Below are 25,508 nucleotides of genomic sequence, written 5' to 3'. Positions count from 1 at the left end.
CCCCACACAGCTGCTTGCTCATTCCCCTTGTGTTGGGATGGGGGAGAGAATCGGAAGAGTAAAAGTGAGAAAACTCGTGGGTTGAGATAAAGACAGTTTAATAAGTAAAGCAAAAGCCGTCGAAGCAAAGCAAAACAAGGAATTCATTCACCACTTCCCATGGGCAGGCAGATGCTCAGCCATCTCCAGGACAGCAGGGCTCCATCACGTGTAACAGTGACTTGGGAAGATGGATGCCATTGCTCTGAACGTCCCCCCCCTTTCTTCTTCCCCCAGCTCTATGTGCTGAGCAACATCCTATGCTATGGGATATCCCTTTGGTCAGTTGGGGTCAGCTGTCCCAGCTGTGTCCCCTCCCAACTTCTTGTGCACCCCCAGCCTACTCACTGGTGGGGTGGGGTGAGAAGCAGAAAAGGCCTTGATGCTGTGTAAGCTCTGCTCAGCAGTAACTGAAACATCTCTGTGTTACCAACACTGTTTGCAGCACAAATCAAAAACATAGCCCCATACTAGCTACTACAAAGAAAATTAACTCTACCCCAGCCAAAACCAGCACATTCTCCATCCCTTATTCCATACAATTTACGTCATTCACAGGTCTCACACTACCCAATATATCCTCATAAACCACCACCCTGCTTCCTATCCTTTGATATAATATAGAGATACCATTCCCTTAGTCTGTGGACCACCCCTGTGAAATGTCTGTAAAATGTTCACAAATGTCCACTGAGTTCATTTAGTCAGCGACCTTGGGCTCCGTCTCTTGTGGTGGTCATTCAGGACAGGAGATGTGGTGCGATGTGTGGAGTTGCTGAGCACCAGAGCCAGCTCAGGTTGGGTCACTGCTGCACTTGCACTGCTTCTTGTAAGGCTTGTCCCCATTGATTCAGGTGGTTCCTGCTATAGTAATTCCTATGCCGTGCAACCCAAATCATGTGTTACAACAATTTAAAGGTATTTCCATTAAAGTCTCCACCCTTTGTCTTTCTGGTCCAGGTTACAGGGTTTAACATTGTAATGAACTCCTTCCCTTGCTCCTGCTCTGGCTTGGACTTACCCACAGACTGCAGTCCCTTAGGGCTGTACCTGCTCCAAGTGGAACCTTATCTATGAACCACAGTGTCCAGGGGCAGACCTGCTGCAGGATAGACATACCACCACCACAGCTACTTTGAGGTCCACCTATTCCAGTGCAGTCTTCTCCATGGACCACAGTGTCTTCAGAGATGCACCTGCGCCAGTATGGCCTTGCCCATGGCTGCAGTCCCTCCAGGGGTGTACCTGCTTTGTCATGGGCTTACCTATGGCCACACACTTTGAGGTGCTCCAGCATGACCTCACGCACAACCACAGATGCTTTGAGGTGTACCTTCTCCAGCATGGACTATGCTTGGGCCACAGTCCCTTCAGAGATATACCTGCTGCGGCACTGATACAACCATGGCCACAGATGCTTTGAGATGTACCTGCTCTGGCATGGGTTTACCCACAGCCACACACACTTTGGGGTGTCCTGCGCCCACATTGACTCATTCACAGGTCAACAGTCCCATCAACTTGAGTTCACACTGGAGTTCCAGCCTGTCCATCACAGCAGCACAGAAATAGCAGCGATATCCTGGCCATCAGCCAGCCCAGGCGCATCGCCATTGCTGTTATCAAAATGTTCCCAGGCACAGCAGAGTAAGATGACAAGCAATGCAGCAGTACAGCAAGCAGGAAAGCAAAAAGCAGCCACTAATGAGCACTAGACTCTAATATACAGTGAGGCACGCAAACCCTGTGGCAAGCACAGGAGCCTATTAATTAATAGCTAAACAGCAATAACAGCTCTAAATTCAGTATCACACATTCCAATCAAATCTGTTGTTATCTCTGAGCCTTTGAGCCTCACCCTGGGCAGCAAAAAGGACTGCCATGGTTTGACCCCAGATGGCAACTAAGCACCACACCGCCGCTCACTCACTCCCCCAGCCAAAACCAGCACACGTAGACATAAGGAAACTGCTTAACAGGACTCTCGATTAATATATTTCGTGATGGAGGATTTTTAAATGAGAGCTGAATGGTTTATCTGGTCAAATCTGGCTGCTTTTCTTCATGATGAGATGATCACCTGCATATTTCATGTTTCCAGTGAGCTCTTAAATCCTGGAGAGGAGGACAGTACTGTATGCTCTTGCTATTAGAGATGTTTAGAGAGTATCATGAATTTGTAGGGCGGCTTCTTAGGGCTGCAGCAAGGCAGGATGAATGGTTGTAAAGGCTTTCACAGGGGGCAGAAATAATAACTCTTCAGGCTTTATTAAAGCATATGCAAATGCCTGTATATCCATTCATTTGTATAGTTTTAATGTCTTTAGTTTCTCCTGATGAAAAATGCTGCCAGTTTAGTTGCTTTGCTTTATTGACCTAAACTGTCAGATTAGCAGTGTCATTCAAATGTGTTGCATTTATTTTCATGTTGTATTTACTTCCATGACAGCCTGCACAAGATCTGAAGTGCAGTTAGGTATTATTTTGTGTATTTCTCTCGTTACTCTTGTCTGATTACAGTATTTTTCTTCTCATGGAAAGTGCAATTTTGTCAAAAAAGAACACCATTTTGCTATAGTACTGAGGAACATATTGGGATAATTCTGAAACCTTCAGCTAGTGGGGTTTTCTTTTTAAGTGCAAAGAGTGGAGATCATCTTTTTGATCCAGTTAGATAGGACTGTATTCTTCCTGGGTTCTTTCTGTTGCCACTCTTGAATGTGGGAGGAGAGAAGAGGTTGTAGGAATGTGATGTGTTCATCTGGTAACACTTCTGGCTGGTTCTAGGTTATCATCATTGCCCTAATCTGATTCACCTTGGCTGAGCGCTCACAAGATACCCCTGCTGGAGCCTGACCACAGTCTACTTTTACAGGCTCCACAGAGGTACAGAAGAAAGGGCATTCCACTTTCTGTCAGGTTTCAGTTGGAGACTTCAGAAGACAGAGAAGACTTTTCTGCATGCTTTGTTCTTACAGTTAATCAGTTTATGTTTTAAAAAAATGAATGTACCTTTTTTTCTTTTTTGTCTTTACTTTGATGCCTTTTCAAGCTATTTTGGAGCTTTTTAGTCTTCTTCGTACTTCTGTGATGCATCTCCAGCACTGCAATCAAATTTCTGTCTTTTGTCAGACTAAAGATTGGACTGTTTGAGGAATTAATTATCGAGTGGTTTCTTCAGCCCTAAATAATGGTTTAGCTATTCTCATTGGTTTGGGATTTTTTTCTTAATGTAGAAGGGAGAAGAAAAGCCACTCCTTCACAACCATGGTCATAAGACTTCTGTATCTACTCTGATGCTAAATACATCATCATCATCATTAGCAGCTTGCAGAATTATAAAGTTAATAATGAGTTGTCTTTGAAGGCTTGATGCCTTATACATCCCAAAGGGAAAACCAGCATTGCTGTTAGGGACAGTTTGGGCAGGGAGGGGGGATGAGTCAGTTTTCATGTATGAAAGTTCTGTGTTGCCTTGATGCACATCACTCCTTTGGTTTCAAGAAATGCAGTGCAGCATAGTTGCAGTTCAGGTGAAGGGATGGCAGCTGGTTCAGAACAGGGTTTGGACAAGTGTGGTTTGGGGTAAGCCATAAGTTCATGATGCCTCTAGATTTAGGGGAACTGAGGGAGATTAGCCTCCTTGAATGCAAGAATATGAATGGGCCTTGGTAATCTGATGTTTTATTGCTTCCTGGTAGTATATCAGTTGCTGCTTTTCCATTCTGACCTCATTGCTTTTCTGACCTCTGTGAGCTTTAGACTGCATTAACGCACGTTTTTTTGAAGCAGATGATACAGATCAGCATTCAGCTTCAGGTAGTAAAGGTTGTAGGTGCTGCTAACCCAGGATGCAGGCAGGAGGCGTGTTACACCCCTCTCTTTCTCAGTGGCATCAGTTCTTTGAGTTCGTGGTCTTTGTTTTGATCAATTATCTTTCCAGTGTCTTCCAAAGTGGCAGCACAATATGGTGGAGGGGCTGAGTATGTAGATGAGGTAGGATGCAGTTATCTGAAATCCATCACACACACCCCCTTTTTTTGTAATGATAGAAAAATCTACAAGTCTTTTGTTGACTTCAGCTCTAATTGTGTTAGTTTCTCTGAAAGTTATCTGTGTGAGTTTTACTGGATATGATATATCACCAGCAACAAAGATAACTGTTGGCATAATAGCTAATGGTTAGCTGATTTTAATGTTTAAATAAAACATGCAATAAAAACCTGTTGCTCCTTAGTTGAGACTTGAATAAATTAATAGATGTAAGAATTTTAAGAGTGATGGAAAAGCTATTTTAATCAAAACCAAAACTTGATATTCCACTTTTTGAAATACCAATTTAATAGAAACATTTAAAATAATGGTTCTGTTCCCTCTTCTTATATTTTTTAAACCAGATTTAAGAACTAAAAATTAAAGGGTGCTAGTGTTTTGTGTTTAAATATTATCTGACAATTTGGAAATAGTGTAGTAGAATTGCATATTGAGGTCTGTCGAAAAGCATCAGTTTTGCTTGAAACTAAAGGTGTTTTAAGAGACACGCTTTAAAAAGTATATTAATGAAAGGGCTGAGGTGTTTAATGCCTTTTTTGCCTCAGTCTTTAATAACAAGACTAGTTGTACTGAGGGAATCGAGCCTCCTCAGCCAGAAGACAGAGACTGGAAGAACGACCCCCCCTGCATTCCAGGAGGACACAGTCAGTGACCTGCTGTATCACAGACACACACAGGTCTATGGGACTGGATGGGATACACCCGAGGGTGCTGAAGGAGCTGGCTGGGGTGCTCGCCAAGCCGCTTTCCATCATTTACCAGCAGTCCTGGCTGACCAGGGAGGTCCTGACAGAATTAGCCAATGTGACGCCCATCTTTAAGAAGGGTCCGAAGGATGATCTGGGAAATTACAGGCCTGTCAGCTTGACTTCAGTGCCCGGGAAGCTGATGGAGCAGCTCATCCTGAGTACCATCACACAACACATGCAGGACAACCAGATGCTCAGGCCCAGTCAGCATGGGTTTATGAAAGGCAGGTCCTGCCTGACAAACCTGATCTCCTTCTACAACAGGGCGACCTGCTTATTGGATGAGGGAAAGGCTGTGGATGTTGTCTGCCTTGACTTTAGTAAGGCCTTTGACACCCTTTTCCCACAGCATTCTCCTGGTGAAGCTGTCTGCTTGTGGCTTGGATGGGCACACGCTTTGCTGGGTAAAAATCTGGCTGGATGGCCGGGCCCAAACAGTTGTGGTGAACGGAGTTAAACCCACTTGGTGTCCAGTCACGAGTGGTGTCCCCCAGGGCTCGGTGTTGGGGCCACTCCTGCTTAACATCTTTATTGATGATCTAGATGAGGGGATCGAGTGCACCCTCAGTCAGTTTGCAGATGACACCAAGTTGGGTGGGAGTGTTGATGTGCTCGAGGGTAGGGAGGCTCTGCAGAGAGACCTGGACAGGCTGGAGCCATGGGCTGAGGCCAACTGGAGGAGTTTCCATAAGGCCAAATGCCGGGGGCTGCCCTTGGGCCACAACAACCCCCAGCAGCGCTACAGGCTTGGGGAGGAGTGGCTGGAGAGCTGCCAGTCAGAGAGGGACCTGGGGGTGCTGATTGACAGCTGGCTGAACAGGAGCCAGCAGTGTGCCCAGGTGGCCAAGAAGGCCAATGGCATCCTGGCTTGTGTCAGCAATAGCGTGGCCAGCAGGGACAGGGAAGGGATCTGACCCCTGTACTCGGCACTGGTGAGGCCGCCCCTCGATTCCTGTGTTCAGTTTTGGGCCCCTCACTACAAAAAGGACATTGAATGACTCGAGCGTGTCCAGAGAAGGGCAACGGAGCTGGTGCAGGGTCTGGAGCACAGGTCGTACGAGGAGCAGCTGAGGGAACTGGGGGTGTTTAGCCTGGAGAAGAGGAGGCTGAGGGGAGACCTCATCGCCCTCTACAGCTGCCTGGAAGGAGGGTGCAGAGAGCTGGGGATGAGCCTCTTTAACCAAGTAACAAGCTATAGAACAAGAGGTAATGGCCTCAAGTTGCACCAGGGAAGGTTTAGACTGGATATTAGGAAGCATTTCTTTCCAGAAGGGGTTGTTAGGCGTTGGAATGGGCTGCCCAGGGAGGTGGTGGAGTCCCCATCCCTGGAGGTGTTTAAGAGTCGGGTCAACATAGCGCTGAGGGATATGGTGTAGTTGGGAACTGTCAGTGTTAAGTTAATGGTTGGACTGGATGATCTTCAAGGTCTTTTCCAACCTAGATGATTCTGTGATTTTGCATGTTCCAAATGCCTTAATTTCTGAGATTTGAGAGTGTTTATGTTTTTAAAATGAAAATATTTTAATTATCTGTTGAAATACTCATTTTCTTTAAATGTTAGAGGAATAGTGGCAGTTACTTCATGATAATGTTTTAACTCTCGAACCTTTTTTTAGGGTGTTTACCCATAATTGTTTTATTCAGGTGGCTTCAAGTAATTTCTAGATTGCCACTTAGCTGGTTTTTGCCAAGTTATGTTGTTTTTTCTTTTATTGTTTGTCACATCTTCCTTGTCTTGTTTGCTTGAACTTCAGTATGTTTTGGTCAAGAATTTTCTCTGGTTATACATATGTTTACTGTTTAATACAGTAGTGTTACAGTCTTAATTACATGTGCAGTATGTAAATGAACATCTTTAATATTATAATAAACTAATGCTAAACTTAATTACATGATCAATATGTAAATAATCCTGTTTAATATTAGCATAATAAACTAATAGAGATCTTCTGTTTAAACTTGCAGATTCAGAAGTATCGGTAGAGTATGAAGGAGGTGGAATTAAGCCCACCCCACTAGAAGACTAGCATAACTGCTTGAAAATATGTTAATATTTGAGTTATACTAACCCTAAATTCAATGAGAAAAATCTTTTGGTTCATTGGAAGCAGGATTAAGAAGAAAATCTATTGTTCTGAAAAGCATTGATAATTTGTAAATGGATAAAAGCAGTACCTACAGAAGGGAGTGTAATTCTTTATTCTGTAGCAAGTCTGGTTTGTTGTTGAATAGTTGAACCTCTGAAAAGCTGCCCTCAGTTTTTCTGTATTTTTTTCCTGTGAATACAGGTTGAACCAAGTACACAGAGAAATTTGGATGTAATCTTAACAGGCTGTATTTTAGGCCACTCTGAAGAATACTAGACCTTGGTGGAGCCATTCAGCTGTTCTGAGAATCAGTCTTAAAGATGCAGGGGTTAAGGAGCATTTTGAAAATGTGGACCATGAAGAGTTTAATTCTATAATAGTAATATCAACTACCTGGATAATTGCAGTAGTTACAGATAAAATATGTCCTTGGGATTCTTGGCAGACTTTCTAGTAAGGGGAACAACAGAATTACTTTCAGTGGTGTGCTAATGGCAAGTCAACCTGAAAAATGTTTGAAGGGAAAAATATGCAAATAGACTATTCCACTGAAAACATGCACATACATTGAAAAATTTGGAAGAAAACACGTATATGGTGCAAGCTGATTACAAAGAAGGAAATAGAATAAATTATTTTTTTCCTCCAGACAATTTGTATTAAAGTTTAAGTAATGTCATGTCTGTGTATCTTTCTCATTTCTACCCTATGTTACTATCACACATGACTTCATATCTGTGCTTTGCATTTTAAAAAATATTTAGTGTTTGTTTATACAACAAAACCACTGTCAACACAATAAATGTTCTGGAGATTTCTGGCAGGAATGGGCTCTGAGTAGTACAAGCTAAGCTAGTAGAACGTTACCCACATCCAGGAACTTAACCTCACAGAAGTATCAGGAAGGGCTGTAATAGTTGTATCTTGGATTGCTTTCCTAAACATTTTGATAGCATGTTACCACTTTGTGGTATAGACCTAAGGTTTGTCAAGTGTTGCATACTTAACTTGATTCTTGCCTTCAAAATGTCTAATGTTGGTGTGGCTTCCCTGTGACTCTCCTTGGGAATCTTGTTAAAGGACCACAGAATCGAAGTACCTAAGTGACAAAGGGATTCAACTGACAAAAGTAATCACAGCTGGAAATATACAAGTCTCTTTTTTAAATTTCATGATAGAAAATAATATTTTTAATAGTAGAATAAGTAAATGCTTTAATACAATCATAGTTCATCTTATTAAAAAAAAAAAAAAAAAGAGTGCTGTATCCTTAAAATAGTTTTTCCAAGACGCATGTTTAATATATTTATCCTCAGAGGATATTTAAGTTGTAGAAGGTCTTAGCAATATGATTTTTTTAAAAACTATTGAGGGCAAAATGTTATATGACCATTCTGCTGTACTTTAGAGAAGCAGCAAAAAGATCAGCCTGTGTGTAACTACATCAATCCATGAGCTTTAGCTTGTTTCATTTGTAGATCTTAAGATACGGGCATGACATGTGAAATGACTTCTGACTGCTGCTCCTTTCTTCTCCCCCATTCCTGGTTCTTCTCTGGACCCCTTTGGTCTCAGACACTCCTGGATTGCACAGTTTTTTCGTGTTTTTTTGCTTTTATTTATTGGTTGCTTTTTTGAGAGGGATTGAGGGGTTTTTGGTCCGTTCAAGAGAGGATGATATCATGATACCTATCTTTCCACATAAAATACAGTTTCCTCGGAAGAAGTGAGGTGTTGGAGTAGATGCAGACAGCTGAATGATATAACTAATGTGATTAGCTGAAGCTGTTGCCTCCCTTGCATGCTGTTTCTATTTGTATGTTGAAAACATTTATTTCTTTGTTTTGTTTGGGGGTTTTTTCTGTTTAAGTGCTGTTTTCAAGTAAGCTTTTAATAAAGTCACATCCAGTATTTGTCACTGTTTTTTCTCTCTCTTAAATGTTTCTTATAAATCTATTTGCAGCTGGGTCTCGAGCATCTTACAGCAGCCAGCACAGCCACCTTGGCTCCGAGTTAAGGGCACTGCAATCTCCAGAACACCATATAGATCCTATTTACGAAGACAGAGTTTATCAGAAGCCCCCTATGAGGAGTCTCAGCCAGAGTCAGGGGGACCCTCTGCAACCAGCACACACAGGCACATATCGCACTAGTACAGGTAGGTGGCTGTAACTTGCATGGTTGTGTTTTTATGAGATATACCTTATTCTTCAGTACTAATTCTTTCTGATGTGCTAAACAAAATGTATTATGTGCACGACAGTCAAACAGAATACCTTGTGCAGATGGCAGCTATCAATAGAACCCCTAAGGCATGCACAAAACGCAGGAATACTTTATGTTGTACTATATCTATAGTAGGTTAAGCTAATTTGGGGGGGCTTACTCATAAGGAGAGAGAGAATATTTTTATTAATCTTGTATATTGTCTTTCAGAAAAATCTGTTGTCTCTGAAGAAATTGCTAGGGTGTTTTGCTTGCAAAGGTATTTTGTGTGTTGCAGAGGGACTGCAAAGTTCCTTCCATATGAAGCTAAAGGATTGTTCACTTGCTTTTGAAGTGAATCATACATAAATGTTCTTCATCTCTCCTACAGAGGTACACTTTGGTATAGGTACACAGACATAAAGTTGAACTATGGCATAGAGAAAAGCTGTTAGCATCACTGGCTTACCCATAAATTATAATGATTGTCCATGAAATGCATTGGTGTACAAGTCCTCCTTGCAGAATGTCCTCTCAACCAAATGAAATACAGCTGTATGTTGGAACCCACAAATAGATCACAAATCAACAGGGATATTTATGGTATTTAATGTACAAAATAATCAGAGTACATAAATGCTACAGCCAAAATAGCCTAAAGCAGATGTAGAAAGAACTTGCCTTAGGAATTGTAAGTATTTCTGGTGTTTTATCTTTGCTGTGTTGATAAGAGAGGGAAGATTATGTCCGTTCTCAGATCACTCCCATTTTCATCAAGAAAAAGTTAAGTGAACTTTTTGGAGCAAGATGCTTTACTTTCTTTTGAATTTTTTTTTTTTTTTTTTTAATTTTTAAAACCAAACAAGGACAAAGCTGGCAGTTTTTGCATGTCCAGAGATTTCTGTTGCCTTATGCATGTTTTGGGTGTTCAGAGTAGAGGAGAGAATCCTTAAAAATAAGTTTTTCCACAGAAAAACAGCTTTATACTTTTTGAAGAACACCATTACATCATTTCCTTCCTGTTAAAGAAAGTACCCTAGTATATGTTTTGTGTAGAGTCATACATATATGAGAAAAGATTGCTATTCTTTGCATGAAGGGGACAAGAAGACCACAAGACTGAGCAGCGGAGGCAGTGATAGTGACTGAAGCAATTATTTATATTGAACTTTAAGCGTCTTGTTCCATATGTGGCTGCCTCATATTTCCTATACGATGCTCTCTTTCCCAGTCATACCCTAAAGATGGTTTCTCGTTTTGCTTGCAAAATATCCCTTGGTTCTCTGTACTGAAGTAGCAGGCTCTCTTGTGACTGTAATCTTCATAACACCTTTGTAAGGAAGGAAACCCTGTCAACATGGATCACAATTATAGTGAATGAAACTGGGACGCAGGATGTTACTGGGTAATACCTGGAGATGGGTTTGCAGAATGGAAGAGGAAAAGCTAAAAAAAATACTCTGATATGGGTAGCAGAAATGGACCTTGTGAAAGTGAATTTTGTTTTGCCATTTGGGATATGGATTTGAACATTGCTCCAGGCTTGTTCTGAAGAATGACCCCATCAGTCCAGCTTTGTGTTGGGTTGATCCTCCATCACTTTACCCTTCCACCCCTATCATCAGGGTCAGGGGAAATAAAAGCAGGGGGATGCGTGCCAGGCCAGTTATTCTGTTGCTTCATCGATAGCTGTTAGCTGCGGATGCTGTCAGCCTTTCACGCAACCAGGCTGAAGAGCTGTCAGCGCTCACAGGGAATTTTGAGCTGGATCAGATCAGCTCTCAGACTCCTGCCTCTACCATAAATGCCCGTAGGAACATATCCCTTCTGATGGAGACCGTACAAATTTTCTCAGAAGAAAGAAGTGGAAGAAGTTCAACTGAAGTTTGGCACATTCATTGAGTTGTCTTAAGTGGTTTTTATTGTAGGACTGAATAGCTATTTGTCTTGACTATTTGTTATAAAATATGAGGGATGTAGATTGCTGTGTACTCCTTGAAGACATGTACCATGGCCTATATCTTCTGTGTGCGTGGATTTCATCGAGGTGGGAGGCAGTGATAGGGAGCTTTAAGGCTTCAGTGTGCTCCTTTACAGACCATAGTTCACATTCTCTTGTCAATTACAACAGTACCTTTAATCATGAAGATGGTGCATGCTTTTCCACATCTGACGGAAAAAAAGGAAAGGCAAACTTAGTCTAAGGACTTTGTCCAAAACCTGGATTTTTTTTCTCTGTAGCTAACATTGCCAATTAGAAACAAAAATTATGCTAGTTAGACTTGCAAAAGATTTACTTTTGTATTGTTTGGGTTTTTTTTAAAGAGAACATTCTTCCTGACTTTGAAAATTTCACTTAATTTGAAAGATTAAGTGACTCACAGAATGGAAAATTCTTTTTTCTTTTTCTTTTTTTTTTTTTTTTTAATATAGGCATCACCTCTTTCTCTTTTGTAAGCTCTTAAATACTTATTGCATTCAGGAATGTTTATACAACTAAGGATAAAGCCCACTCAGAGTTTTTCATCCCATAGGAGAATCAACGTTCAGTGAGCAGAATTCAGTAAGCTAAAATTTCTCTACAGGGTAAACTAAATGAAGATTGTTCTATTTACTTACTGGTTTTTGTGGGGGGGTTTGGGAGGATTTTTTTTAACTTTGTATTTTCCTTGTGTTTCACTCATGAATGAAATGCATGATTATAGTTCTGCACTAAGGGCTGCATATTGCAGAAGATTCAAAATAGTAGGAGCTTACTAAACATCTCTTTCTGGCATAACTTTAGATAGGGTCAGGATGAATTCTTCATCACTTTGTCATTTAAATTATGACCGAGTGTTTTACTGTCATGCTGTCTAAGGTAAAAATAAACATTCACTTGACAGCAGTAGATGCATAGGCTTTTTTGGTTGGTAGCTTTTACTTAATCCCTCTGGATCTTCATAGGGTAATGCCTTCTCTCATATAAAAAGTACCAGCCCAAATTTCTCTGCTAAAAGTAGCAATAAATGTGAAATTCTACTTATGAAATTGTAATCCGCAAAAGATGTGCTTGGAGGGAGTACACAGACATAATATAATTAATTAATTTACTTACTGAATGTAACTTGTATTTGTAACCCAACCAAATAACACTAATAACTTTTGTCCAGGCAGGTGTATTACTTACTTTCCTTATAAACCTAAAGGCCTTGCATTATTAATTTAAATCCTAAATTAAAAATAGTAGAGCTAAGCTTATTTGATGGGATGTTTACGTGAACACCACTGGAATTTGAAAAGGACTATTATTTAAGAGGAGTGAAGGATTGCCTTTCAGACAGAGTGGGACACAGAATTGGTGATCATTCGCTTATTTGCAGAATTAGAAGTTTTGACTAGGGATTTAGTTCTTAGTTATTCATGTTGAACATGAAACAAGTCCAAGCAGGCAGAATCTCGCTATTTTGCAAGCCTACGATTTCCGTAGCTGGCTTGAGGAGAAACCAGCTTTGCTGCTGAGGTCCTAGACTGTCAGTGCTGACCTGCAGCAGGGGAGCATGGCTTCAGCAGTGGTGGAGTCCATGGGACCAGTTGCCATCACCTTCTGGAGGCTGATGGCACTCTGTTTGGAAGTGCATAATGACACTTGCTTTTGTTGTGGTCCTTCAGTGAAAGAGATGAGCCCTCTTCTGTAAAACAGATGTGATTTCTGGATAAAGTTATTAAAAGCTTTGAAAGACTGCTGTCCTCCACAGTCTGTGAGGGAAGGGTGGTAAATGGGAAGTCTGTGATTATTTTGAACTCTCTACACATGGACTTTATCAGATTAAATAAGTGATGCTGCTTGAAAGCACTGGTGATGCTGGCTAGCTGTGGACATTTAGATCTCAAAACCTGCAGAGATCTCACGCTTTGAGAGTGCTTGCTGGTTTCAGGGGCTGTGGGTGAGTATCTTTGTCCCCAGCCTCACACGTGGCAAAGGTGAACCAGCAATTACACCGGAGGAGTGAACCTGTCCTCCTCCGCTCTGTGAAGGATATACGCATCTCAGTATCACCAGGGGAACCTTGATGGCCTTGAAAAAGTTTAAGGATTACCTCGGGATGTACAGCCTCAGGACGGTCTCTGCCTCTGGCGCCTGAAGGTCACTGTGGGGAGGGCCTCGTGACAGACGTCAATCATCGGAAGTCCAACAGCCTTGTATGGTTACATGGCCAGTTAGCATTAGTTTTGAGTGCTGAGTACACAGAGCTGAAGTGCTTCCTTGATGAGGACAGGGCACTTAAGGCACTTTGAGGACTCTTCTGTGCTTCCCAGAGAGAGGAAGAAACAGTACAGAAAAGGAGTAGTATGGTCTGTGATTGATATTGCTGAAATTAAAAGGAGGACCCTGAACTGGAAGATTAATTGAAAGGAGGTTGGTTAGTGCAAGGATAAGCAGTCAGAGTTTCCATTGCCTCTGAAGAGTGATTTATTGTGGGACTTGAAGGGTTTAGCAAGCAGGCTCTCGCAATGGCTTTTACATCAGGGAGCGTGTGTGGGGCAGGGGCACTCCTGCAGTACTTCTCATGCTATCTCCAAAGCTGCCTGATGTCCCTGCATGTGCAGGTAGTTGCCAGGCTGCCCTCCAGCTTCTCTGATGGCCTCCTCTCCTTGAGACCAGGTCTCCCCAAGGTTCTTCCCACTGATGCTTGGGTGGTTCCGCCAGTGCACCACCGCCTCTGAAGCTGTCTGTTACTGAAAGCTGTGCTGCTGCAGGCAACACCACCTCCTGGGTGCCATGGTGGAGAATGCTGATCAAAGAGAAGAGGCCTGTGAAATTCGTGATGGTAGGTGCAAACCAGTAACATGGCTCTTTGTGAGCTGGGTTTCTGTGTGAAGGGAGAGTGCTGTCAGGAGTGCCATGGAGAGTCAAGGGGACCCCTTTTCAGCAGGAAGAGTTACCTGTTGCTCCTGGCCGTGGCTTCTGTTCAGGTGCTTGCCAGTGCCAGGGAAAAACTCTGTATTTCATCGTCTTGTGATACGGCACAGGAAAAACTTTGGAAGGTGAGAATTACCATTGTGGTTCTGGGCAGATGCTGTCCTCTTCTCTGCCTTCCTTCCTGCTCCTGCCTGGTTCTCCATTAGTTGAAGGAAAGGATCCTGCACTGGGGAGGATGCGTTAAATCAAACACTGCTCCTAGTTATTTGTAACGTCGTCTTTCTCTTGTAAAAGTGTATCCTGCTTTAGCGAGGTAGGGACAGCATTTGCTTCCAGAGTCCAGTCTTTCTTCACAGATTATGTGTGCTGCTGGAGGGATGGGAAGAGGACCCAGACAGCCATGCCACTATTTGCTGCTTTGCACTTGGTCCAGGCTTTTGCTGTCCTGGAGGTTAAGCAGTGTCTGAGAGGGAGATTTACAAGGAAAATTGGCGTTCCTTTTCTTATCACTGAGTTGGTGGCTTTCTCACAACATGGCTGGGCTGTTTCTCCCTTCTGCGTCCTTGTTCCATCTTATGAGGTGCCTGTGGTGAGGATTAGGTCTCTATTCAGAACCTAAAGGAGAGGCAAGAAAGAGAGAAGCAAAACCCCCTTTTTCTACCACTCCGACAGGAACATCCCATACAAAATTAATTGCACTGTTGGTTTGTTTGGGTTTGGTTATTTTCAGGAAGCAGAGGTTGCTAGTTTTGTGGCTTGTGGGTGCTCAGATGGCTCTGACCTCTCCTTCCTCACCTTGTTCGCATTGCACAAGCAAAACAGGGCAGTCCCAGCTCTTCGGTGTCCGATGGCCTCCTGTTCTCAGTTCCAGGTTCACATGGTGTTCACCCCCACTCCCTGGGAGCTCCTTCCCTTGAGGAAAGGCAACCACACATGCAACTTGTTTGGGGGGTTCCATCCTGTTGACCTGGTAGACAGAAGCCTGGCATTGTGGAGTTGCTGCTGAAAAGCTGCACCAGCCCACCAGCTCCTTGCCTCTGCCCTGCCTTCCATCTGCTGCCAGCACAGAAGGGCAGAGACCTCGCCTTGCTCCGGGAGGGAGTGCTACTCTGCTGCCAGATAGCTCTACCTTGCCAGCAAGGGAGCCAGCGGTCTGTTGGAACAGTAACTGCTGAATAGGTGCAAGTTAATTTTTGCTTTTTCAATTGAGATTTTTACAGCAAGGACAGAGAATGATATTGTATGGACTTCTTAATGCTGCTTCCAAACACCCAAGTAGTTCATTTGCTGCATGTTTTTTATTCTGGTCCATCTGAAGCTTTCTTTGATTCTCAACATTTTGTCATGACTCTTAGCTCCTTTGTTGTCCCTTACAAAAGGAGCACGAGGCTACAAAGGATGCATGAACTGAGCTAGAGTATCTTATCTTCACAAGACTGTAAATATTTGTCTTCATATGTAATAAAGTATTGGATATGTTTGATATTTTTAGAAGTCATTATTTCAAGGTGAAGATTTTTTCATATTGTGAAGCAATTTTCCAGTATTTGAAAAATTCGCCATATGAAAAAAGTTAGACATCAGTATCCTATACTTTACTCTTCTTTCAAAAATAATTAAGCCTCCTTTATTGCAGTTATGCAGTTATCATCGCAAGATGATAGTGTTTTCCCACATCTGCTTTTACAGATGAACTGTTCTTTAGCCATTTTTAAGGTTTTTAATCTTAAACTCTTAACCTTTAAAGGTTTTTTGGTTTTGGTGGTTATGGAGTAGTTTATACATTATTACAGAGTCATAGAATAATTTGGGTCAGAAGGAACCTCCAAAGATCATCTGGTTGACCTGCAGTGAGCAGGGATACCTTCCCAGTAGACCAGGTTGCTCAGAACACCATCCAACCTGGCCTTGAACACTTCCAGGGAGGGGGCATCCACAATTTTTCTGGGCAACCTGTTCCAGGGTCTTACCACTCTTATTATAAATATTTTTTCCTTATATCTAGTCCAAATCTACAGATTAAAACTGTTATCCCTTGTCCTATTGCAACAGGCCCTACTAAAAAAGTCTGTGCCCATCTTTTTTATAAGCCACCTTTAAGTACTGAAAGACCATGACAGAGTCTCCCCAGAGAGAGCAGAGCCTTCTCTTTTCCAGGCTGAACAGCCCCAACTCTCTCAGCCTATCCTCCTAGGGCAGGTGCTCCATCCCCCTGATCATCCTCGTGGCCTCCTCTGGACCCACTCAAGCAGGTCCTTGTCCTTACGTTGTGGACCCCAGAGCTGAACACAGTATGCAGGTAGGGTTTCACCAGAGCAGAGGAGAGGGGCAGAATTGCCTCCCTTGACTGCCCACGCTTCTCTTGATTCAGCCCAGGATACAGTTGGCACCAGGACACATTGTCACCTCACATCCCAACTTTTCATCCACCAGTACACCCTAGTCATTCTTGTCAGGGCTGCTCTCAATCCCTTCATCCCTGAGCCTGTACTGACACCAGGGGTTGCCCCAACCCAGGTGCAGGACCTTGCAGTTGGTATTCAGTATTCAGCTGATACCTGAAACAAATACAAGAAATTTTTTCTAAACATTGCTTTGAGAAATATCTTTTCGATAATCATTTGTAATACCTTATAGCAAGCAGTCCCTCGGTAAGTTTTTCTCTGTAGCCATTTCAAATCACTGAAGTTGGCTTAAAGATGGCGAAAAACATTTAAAAAATCAACACAGCATTCTTATGTTGAAATAAGACTATGTAAAAATGCCACTGTGGGACTCCAATTTTAATGTCATGATGAATCCCATATAGAGCGCTTCCCTTCCTTCACAGCTTTCTACACCTGCAAGGCATGCAAACATAACTTCAGCTCTGGGAATCAGACTCTTAGTTACTCATAGCTATCTCATCCTTTCCCAGGTTGTGTTAGTATTGCTTCTTGTTATGGAACTGGAATTTAGTTAACCAGATGTAATTGTAATTCCACAGACTTCAGGTGAATAAGTAAAAGGAATTTTAATGGGACTAGAGGGAAAAAAAAAATCATATATATATATATATATATATGCAGTTAGGTGTTTTCACATTCTTACAGTGAGTATCAATGAGTGCCCTGGTATAGTTTCACTTTTGTTTCAGAGCAGCATCTAGGTATTGATGAAAAGGCACATTACATGCTAGTTCCTGTATTACAAATACTTAATCTGAAAGTAAAAAGGGAACCTTTGTTTCAAATGTATTTTTCTTTGTCTTTAAAGTCACATCAGGCAAAAAGGAGGAGCAACAAAAAAAATCAGCTTTGAATTGCCCCGTTTGGATTAAATCCTTTGTCTGTTATACTGCTTCTTAAATCTTTATTTAGTTTTTGTTCAGTCCTAAAATGCAATAGTTAGGTTATAAATACCAAACATCACTTCTTTCTGCTTAGGTTGTGGGTTTTTTCTGGTTGGGGGACAGGTTGGTTTGTTTTGTTTTTTGCTTTGTCACAAGCTAATGTGCTGTGCAGGGGCATACTGTGATGCCACAGCTGCAAATTAATTGAGGATCATGCTGGTAAATCACACAGCATGGAGTTCTGGCTATAGGACATAATGTTTTCGGGGAAATTAAAAAGAAAAATTATTCCTACCACTGCATCTCTATTAGTTTGGTAATGTTGTGATAATAGACCTGTATTCCTAGCTGACATCCACTTGATAACATTGCTTTGGGAGAGAGAATTATAGGAAACAAGTGGGGAACAAATCTTCAGTACAAAGTAAATTGAGCACGAAATACCTTAGTGAGGTATTATGCATACTGCATAGTGAGTAACAAATCACCTCAAAGCAGTGCAAAGTCATAATCCCATTTCATTTGACAGATCCGGGGTGTCTGGTATAGTCTTATCTATGTTACATTCTTGGATATGTTTTTAGGTGATTCTTTTTCCAGATACAGTGGCATCTTGTCTGAGAAAAAAATAATTTTAAAAAAAATTCTATTTCTTTCCAATTATAATTTTGGCAGAAGTATAATAAAAGACATTGTTTTCAATTTCGGTGGTATCCAGTGATCGCTGTGAAGCTGTGGACAGAAGCAGTGAGAGAGTAGGAAAGTAGCAGAAGGTGAAAACCCTGCAGAACCACCTTCGTAATGAAGGTGTGAGCAATATCCCCCTTATAGTGGAAAAACATTTCCTCAAATAAGATACTCATTGCTCCAAAGTATTGAGCCCATGATTGGGTTCCATAGTGGAATTGTACCCATCTGAAGACAGTCCAGATTCCACCATTGCTCAGAATGAAAACCTTTTAAAATGGTAGGTATCCACAGCCTCCTTCCTCAGTCCCATGAACAGGATACTTCCCAAGGCTTGTGGTTTGCCATATGTATTTTCTAACTCTTCTACTCTCCTTTTTTAATAGAAGGATGACTTATAGTGTATCTGAATGCTTCTCAGATGTCCCTTGACTTTTGCCACCTATTGAGGGAGAAATGTGATTATAAAATCTTGGTCAGGGAAATACATCCCTGTAAATCTCATCTGCCACTACTGAGAAAATACAATGTCTACTCTGTGCCAGAAACTGTGTATTTATCATCTTATTTACTGTACAGGTGTAGTCTTAGGTTAAAGCCCAGTCACGTTAGACTTCTGTAATGTAGGACTATGTCCATTCTCTTTTATTTACTTCAGTGTTGTGTGGAAATACGGGGTTGTCATTCATGAAATAAGCAGTTCAAACACCTTTCATAAATCTTCTTGTAAATCTTTGCAGAACAAAACCACAATGCTGTCCCTGAAGTTACTACCCAGTAACGTCTTCAAAATGACAAATGCTTTTGTTAGAGGATCATTCTTTCTGCAGCATTATATTTAAAGGCACTCTTCAAAAATCACCAGCCTTTTTTTTTTTTTTAACTCAAGCTGTAACTATTTTTTTTTTTTTAATATAAGACTGTCTTCTTTTAGAGGTAGTCTCTTCCTCTATTGTATGTTTACATGTAGGGTTGGAGTTTTTATGAGTACAGCAAGTATTCAGAGATGCTAGCTTTTACTATAATGGGTCCAGCAAGTTTCAAACTGTCATTTTCAGAAGTTTGGTTAATGTTTAAGGTATACATATCATATGGTCTGGCACTGGAATACAAATGTAGTAAACTTAATAGTAAAATAATTCTCTAGACTTGAAACTATTAATGTAGCTGAAGCTCAATAAGGTGTTCTAAAAAGTTAGTAGCCATTTTATTACTTAGGAGTATAGTGTACTATATAGGAAGAAGTCAAAATCTGAAGAAGACACCCATGTGCTTGATGGCTTTAGCATGATGCAGTGCAGGCTGTTAATCTGTTATTTTCTCACAATATTTATACTTTTTTTAATAATAATTGTCACTACTGTCCATGTGTTCTATTTTATGTTGTCCAGCTGGACAGGAAACTTTTAACAGAGGGTTTTCAAGAGAAGGTGAATTTGCAGTGAAACCAGAAATTTAGTTGCAGTAGGCTAGTCCATAGGCAGTAGTATGGTCATGGTTTTGCTGTGATTGGGTAATCATTATGGTCATTATGTCCCATGAGCACAATGTGAAACTGTGTAGCATTACCAAGAGGAGGAAATGTGTATGTCTTGCATAGTGCTATTGCTCAGGGTTGAATTTTATCTCGAGTGAGAAAACTGGCATGATGAATTTTAGTATCTCAAATTCTGAAAGAGCATTTGCTTTTAAGGGCCTTGGCAGTTGTTACATTCTCTGTTTAAATGCTCATGTAACAAATAAATTAAACTGCATGTTCTCCCCAAATTGAGGGATGCCACTCAAAGAAACAAGAGGCAATCTGAGAAAAGATCTTGGCATAACACCTTTAGCAGCCAAAGTTGGCATCTGATTATCACATTATGTGAAAGCATCACTTTTTTTTGTGCAGAGCAGCATCACTGAAACATGCTAGATGCTGAGTCTGAGAATGGAAGTTGCATATATTAGTAGAGATTAAAATCTGGCAGACTTAAAATGCTGTCAGTTCCTAGAGGTAGAAGGGAGTATTATATTTTTTAATACCGAAAACTTGAAAAACATGGCTTCTGCCCTGTTTGGTTGTAAAGAAGGAAAGAAATCACTCCTGTCTTGAGTCAGAGAGTTGAGAATCTGAATTAACTGAAAATATGTAGTTGTTTGAGCATTCTAATACCTGCACAAAACCTCGGTGTCTCCTCAGACTAGATAGATTTCAGAATGATGCTTTAGCTATATATGCTTTTGAGATACAGGCTGTATTACCATGATGTACACCTGTAACCCTGGAACCTGATGGTGGAGGATGACTGAAGGGAAGGATGTAGGATTTGAGAAGGTTGGGTGTGGGCATGTAAGGTTAGGCATGCAGCGAAGCCTTGTAATAGACCTGGCTGTGTCAGAGGTTGCATTCCAATTTTGACTTCAGGTTTCATTGAAGTCGCATCAAGCACAGCTGCAAATAAACTTTGATCAGAAGTCATTCATATCAGGCATCCTATCTATTGAATTGAAATGCAGGTATCTTAGATACAAATTCTGTCCAACATTGCTGCTCACTGAATTACTTGTCTACCTGTTTCTTCATTAGAATTTGCTTCAGAGGTGTAAAAATCTTTATATAGATGACTTTATTCATAAGGTATGTATTTGCTTCCACAGCTAACCCTAATAAAACTAGGTGCTTTTAGATTAATGCAAGCTAATCACATACTTGAATCCATAAATAAAATAAGTACTAGTAAAGAAATACTGTCTAAATTGTTAATTAAGAAAATTATTCCATATACTAGAGGTTAGGCAATGTCTTCCCCACAATGAAACTGTTCAATAAAAGGGAAAAGAGGTATGTATTTCAAACAAAATATAAGGGTGAAAAGGAAACTAAGACGCAGACAGTGTGAGAATGTACAAACTGAAGTGGAGCAATATAGACAATAGGAGTTTTCAAAGTGAAAAGATACCAGCTGGTCTCTAAAGAGACGAATAGCTCAGAAACAGAGGAAGCAGTGTTTTCTTTCACCAATTCTTTCTTCATTATGGAAAAACATCAGTTTCTAAGCAAAAGAACATTCAGCCTTATTGTAACAATTAGTGTCAGATTTAAAGAACACTCTTAGAACATCAAAATGAAAGGATACATCACTGCAGTAGCAACTCCAGTTCTTCAGTCTTCAAAGACTGTCAGTTTTTGCACTGGAAGAGGATATATTGAACATGACAATATGCAGAACACAAGTGATGTTTCCTTGGTTTCTATGGAGCAAGTAGCAGTTCTGGAAAACAGTGGCAAGTAAACACAGCAATGGTCAGGAGGTAATTTTAAGATTTTTGAAAGAATCAAATCACAAATGGGCAATAATTCATCAGTGGGGTATACAGTCACTTTGAGCTGTTTATGATCTTCACTAGGCTTAGTACTCTGCAACTGCCAGCAGTGGGAACCAACCTGTTAACTAACTCAGAGATGCACTGAGTACTTCCCATAGAAGTAATAGCATAGCAGCTACCTCTGGTTTTGAAGATGAGATGGGAAAGTATGAACAACGTAAATCTCCTGTGATGCCATCTGGAAGAGACATGAATGTTGCCTTGATAAAAAGGCTTCCTTCTTGCCTTGTTATGGAAACATCTGATGATAAAAGTGTTACTGTATACATGGCTGCAACAGCATGTAGACACGATAATAGTTACGAGTAGGTGTGACAGCCAGGTATAACCAGTACCAGAGGAAACTGTGACTAACATGTTTGTGGGTGGAAGAGACCTTTTTTGCTAAGTACCATGTTGTTCAGTATCTGTTTCTTTTGTTTGCTTGTATTGCCCCTGTACAGCATGTTATGTTCCCTTAAAAAGGCATACTTGGTACAGCAGGGAGACTGCTTGTTTGCCATGCCCAGCTGTTGAAGGTGCTGACCTGAGCATGGTGGAGCTGACTGGAGGGAAGGAGGTTGTATTTCCCCTGATATACACAAAATATGAACAGCTGGAGAAAGCTGGAGCCAACAGAAAATTAGGGGGAAGAAGGCTAGCTGAGTCTGTGAAGCAGATCTAGAAATCCTTGAGAGGGAAAGGATGTGGAGGTAACATAGGGAAAGAGGCTTTTCCAATTGTCTGTGTGAAGTTTGATGCCATCCCGGAAGCCCTGAAAGGTTGATGCATTAAAAAGAAAAAACTGGATGGATGGAGAAGAGCCCATCCTGTGAGGGTGCAAGGGAAGATTTGCTTAGAGGTTTTTTTCCTTTTGCTCGGCTGAGAATTTGGAGACTGGAGTTTTGATTGCAAAATCAGCAACTAAATAGCACAAAATAAAGAGTGGGAGAAATGAGGAAGGAGAAAACAGAAAACAAGAAGAATAGAAAGTTGCAGTAGTTTTGACTGTGTTTCTCCTGTTTCAACTACAAGAAGTTATATAGTAATGTTTCCAAGCTGCACAAGACTTCTGTGGTGTTGATATCTCCATCAGGTCCTGTTTGGCCGATTATCAGGCCTAGCATAAAGGACACAGCCAGCATAAAGACAAACCAATAACCAAATTGTATTTGATACAAAAGGGTCAGTACATGGGTGAGCGCTGGGGGTACAAACAAGTCAGTCAGATTATACATAATTGACATCAATCTACTGAACCCAACAATGACACCACACAACCAACAATGGGTGGAATAAATGGTGACATGCAATTTCCCATAGAAGGGATGGGAGACAACAAGCCAAATCCATAAGACCAAGGAAGCCACACACTGAATCTCTACACAGCCCACGTTTACAAAGGCCAGACCTGACTGGAGCCCAGTCCCAGGGAGGCAGGAGGTCCTTCCCCAACAGGAAACTCTGCACAGGGCATCCACCTCACAGACAGACACTGCCCCTGCCTGCAAGGGGTCCCAGCTTTTATCCCCAAGTGGGACACCTGACCTTTGGTTACTTACTGCAGACACCTGGGGCTCATTTACCTCATGGCTCTCCCTGCCAGGCCGGCCGCACCCTGGAGGGAAGCCTAAAGGCAAACTCACCCCCCCTTTGTGAAGGGCTGTGGGAATCACCCATATGTCAACCTTAATTTGGGGCCTGGGGTTGAAACCCCAGAATTTCAGGTCCTGAGTATTATAAATCTAAATCTTGTATTTTGAAATCCTTTAGAGATTTTTTTTGTTCTGCTCTCAGTTTGTGTGTTTAAACTATGAAATGAACAGAGGATATAAATAAAATCTTAACTACCTTAGAAGTAGTTGCTAATATCAGTTATGGGTTATTACTCTTTCAAGTAAATATTTCAGGATCTCCCAACCATGTATTTCTCTTACATTTCCAATGTGGAAAAGTGCTGCTAAAAGTAACTGCTAAACAAATTTATTATTATCATAATTTTTATTATATGTGTATTATCACATACATCTTGAACAGTGTTAAACCTGACTGCTTGTGTTCGTTACTTTGGATTGCTGATTTGCTCCTAGCTTGATTATAATCTACTTCGTTAAACTTTTATTGCAAAAAGGCTGGTGCATGCTCTAAAACACTTATGTAACATTTAGAAATATAAAGTTTCTGTATCCCCCAAACTTAATGAATTCTGTCTCCTAATTGATAGAGAATGCACTGTGTTATTTTTATGGTGTTTTGGATGGGAAAAGTATCTGTTTTATACATCTCCGATATATTTGCTACCAACAGAATCCACTGCCTTTGTATCATTTATGGACTCATGGAGGGATGGTAGACATAGAAAAGACATCTTACTGGGATCCAATTTTCAACTTTAACATGAGAGTAGGAATTAACTACAGGTGCAAATCAGTGAAGAAAAAAAGAAAGAAAAAAAGCCTAAAGAATTGTGAAATCTATGAAAGGCACAAGGAGAAGGTTAACACAGGAACTGAATGTCTAATACAGAATAATAAGAGGGAAATTTTACAAAGTAATATCCACAAATCAAACACCAGCATCAGCCAAGCAATATAAGTCTCATAAATTACAAGTTTATCCTCTCTGAAGGTCTGATCCTATGTATGTTGACGGGGCAAAATTCCCTCTGACTTCTAGAAAGTCTGAACCTTTTAACAGTTCTTATGTGAATTTGGTCTTCCTAAGATACTTCAGTATGGTGCAGTAGCATCCCTGCCTAAATCAACATGTTCTTGCTTTTTGGATTTTGTTAGTTGTTTCTAGAGCTGTCACAGATTTTAAAAGAAGATACAAAATCTGAAAGTGAATTTCTGAGTATCTCATTATGAGCCTGTGAGTATATTTAGCGATACACCTAAATTTTCAGCATTAGTATAAAAGTTGCTGTATCTTTGTTAATGCTATGCGAAAGCCGTAAAAAATTATAAAGGCTAGGTTTTCTGTATGCTGTTTCTTCAATCAAGAGAACCATAATCAGTGCATACATCTGGTCTTTGGAAGGTTTTCATTATAGTTAAGAAGGGCTTTTCTTTCTCTTTGGCAAGGATTTATAAGAACGTATTAAATATCTGTGTGGTGCCCCAGATGCTCCGTTTTTTGGGATGTGATTTCGGTGCTTCAGTAGTGAAGGGTTGAGGTGATACAATATTTTTAAGATATTAATGACATGTCACATTAAAACAAGATCTTAAATGTTTAGGTGACAAACTGAAATCTTTTCACTGAGACTATAGTTCTGGACTCGCACAGTGCAAAATGTTCACTTTGGAAATTCTCAGTGAAACCCTTTTCTCAACCCAAAATTAAAATTCTCCTCAAGCATGGTTCTTACGCTGAAGTTTAAAATGTCATGGAAGTATAGAGATTTATTTGCCTACTACTGAGCATGTTACTTGCTATACTCAGTATCTGCTAGCTGCGGCAGAGAGTGGGTGCTGTGACCCTCCGTCAGTGCAAGCCACATCAGCATTGCAGGCTGTGGTCTGTACAAGCCCCTGTTGTGTGTCTGGAGTGGGGTACTTGGAAGGGGTGGCCAATTGCCAGTTGCTCTCTCCTTGTGCCTCTGCAAGGCCACCACTGAGCAGTCCTAGGAAGGAGCTGTAAGTAGGCTGAGGTGCAAAAGGAGCAGAGCAGAACTTGTGATATGTATCTGACATCAACCACTGAATTTCCATCTAATTTTTTAGAAGTGGGGCAGCAGTCACTATTAAAAACAGTGCTTACATGGGTGGTCACTTTGGCAAGGCAAGATACAGGGTAAGTAAGATTTTTGAGGCCTTTTATTTCTTTGAATTTAATCTTGATCTCATTGTAAGTTCTGGGACTTTGAAGAAGAGGAGCAGGTCTCGTTTTGTAGACATCTTTACCTCCAAGCTTCTTATTAAATCGACAGGGTGTCAAGGTGTCCACAGAACTAGACCTGTTTCTTCAAAAGTTCACGTGACTGTGGTTTTACCTTTATCTGGAGGCAGAATAGGGTCCACCATAGACCCAGGGCAATAAAGTGACTTGGCCATGATCCTGTTTCAGCCAGGACAGATCTCAGGATGGCCGGGCTGTTGGCTGGT

General features: G+C 41.1%; 1 protein-coding gene across 13 annotated transcripts in view; it reads left to right on the top strand.

Moving 5' to 3' along the window:
- The window catches only part of CTNND2 (catenin delta 2), a 689,312-nt gene that overhangs the window by 414,316 nt on the left and 249,488 nt on the right, over positions 1-25,508 (top strand). For all 13 annotated transcript variants that reach the window (XM_074899519.1, XM_074899518.1, XM_074899522.1 and 10 more), the window contains one exon: positions 8,892-9,086. In XM_074899519.1, the coding sequence (XP_074755620.1) occupies positions 8,892-9,086 (195 nt within the window). The remainder of the gene's footprint in view (positions 1-8,891; positions 9,087-25,508) is intronic.

Source organism: Athene noctua, chromosome 2, assembly GCF_965140245.1.
Source record: "Athene noctua chromosome 2, bAthNoc1.hap1.1, whole genome shotgun sequence".
NCBI classification, from domain to species: domain Eukaryota; kingdom Metazoa; phylum Chordata; class Aves; order Strigiformes; family Strigidae; genus Athene; species Athene noctua.
The sequence above is the reverse complement of the archived record's forward strand: the minus strand, read 5'-3'. Positions and strand labels throughout refer to the sequence as shown.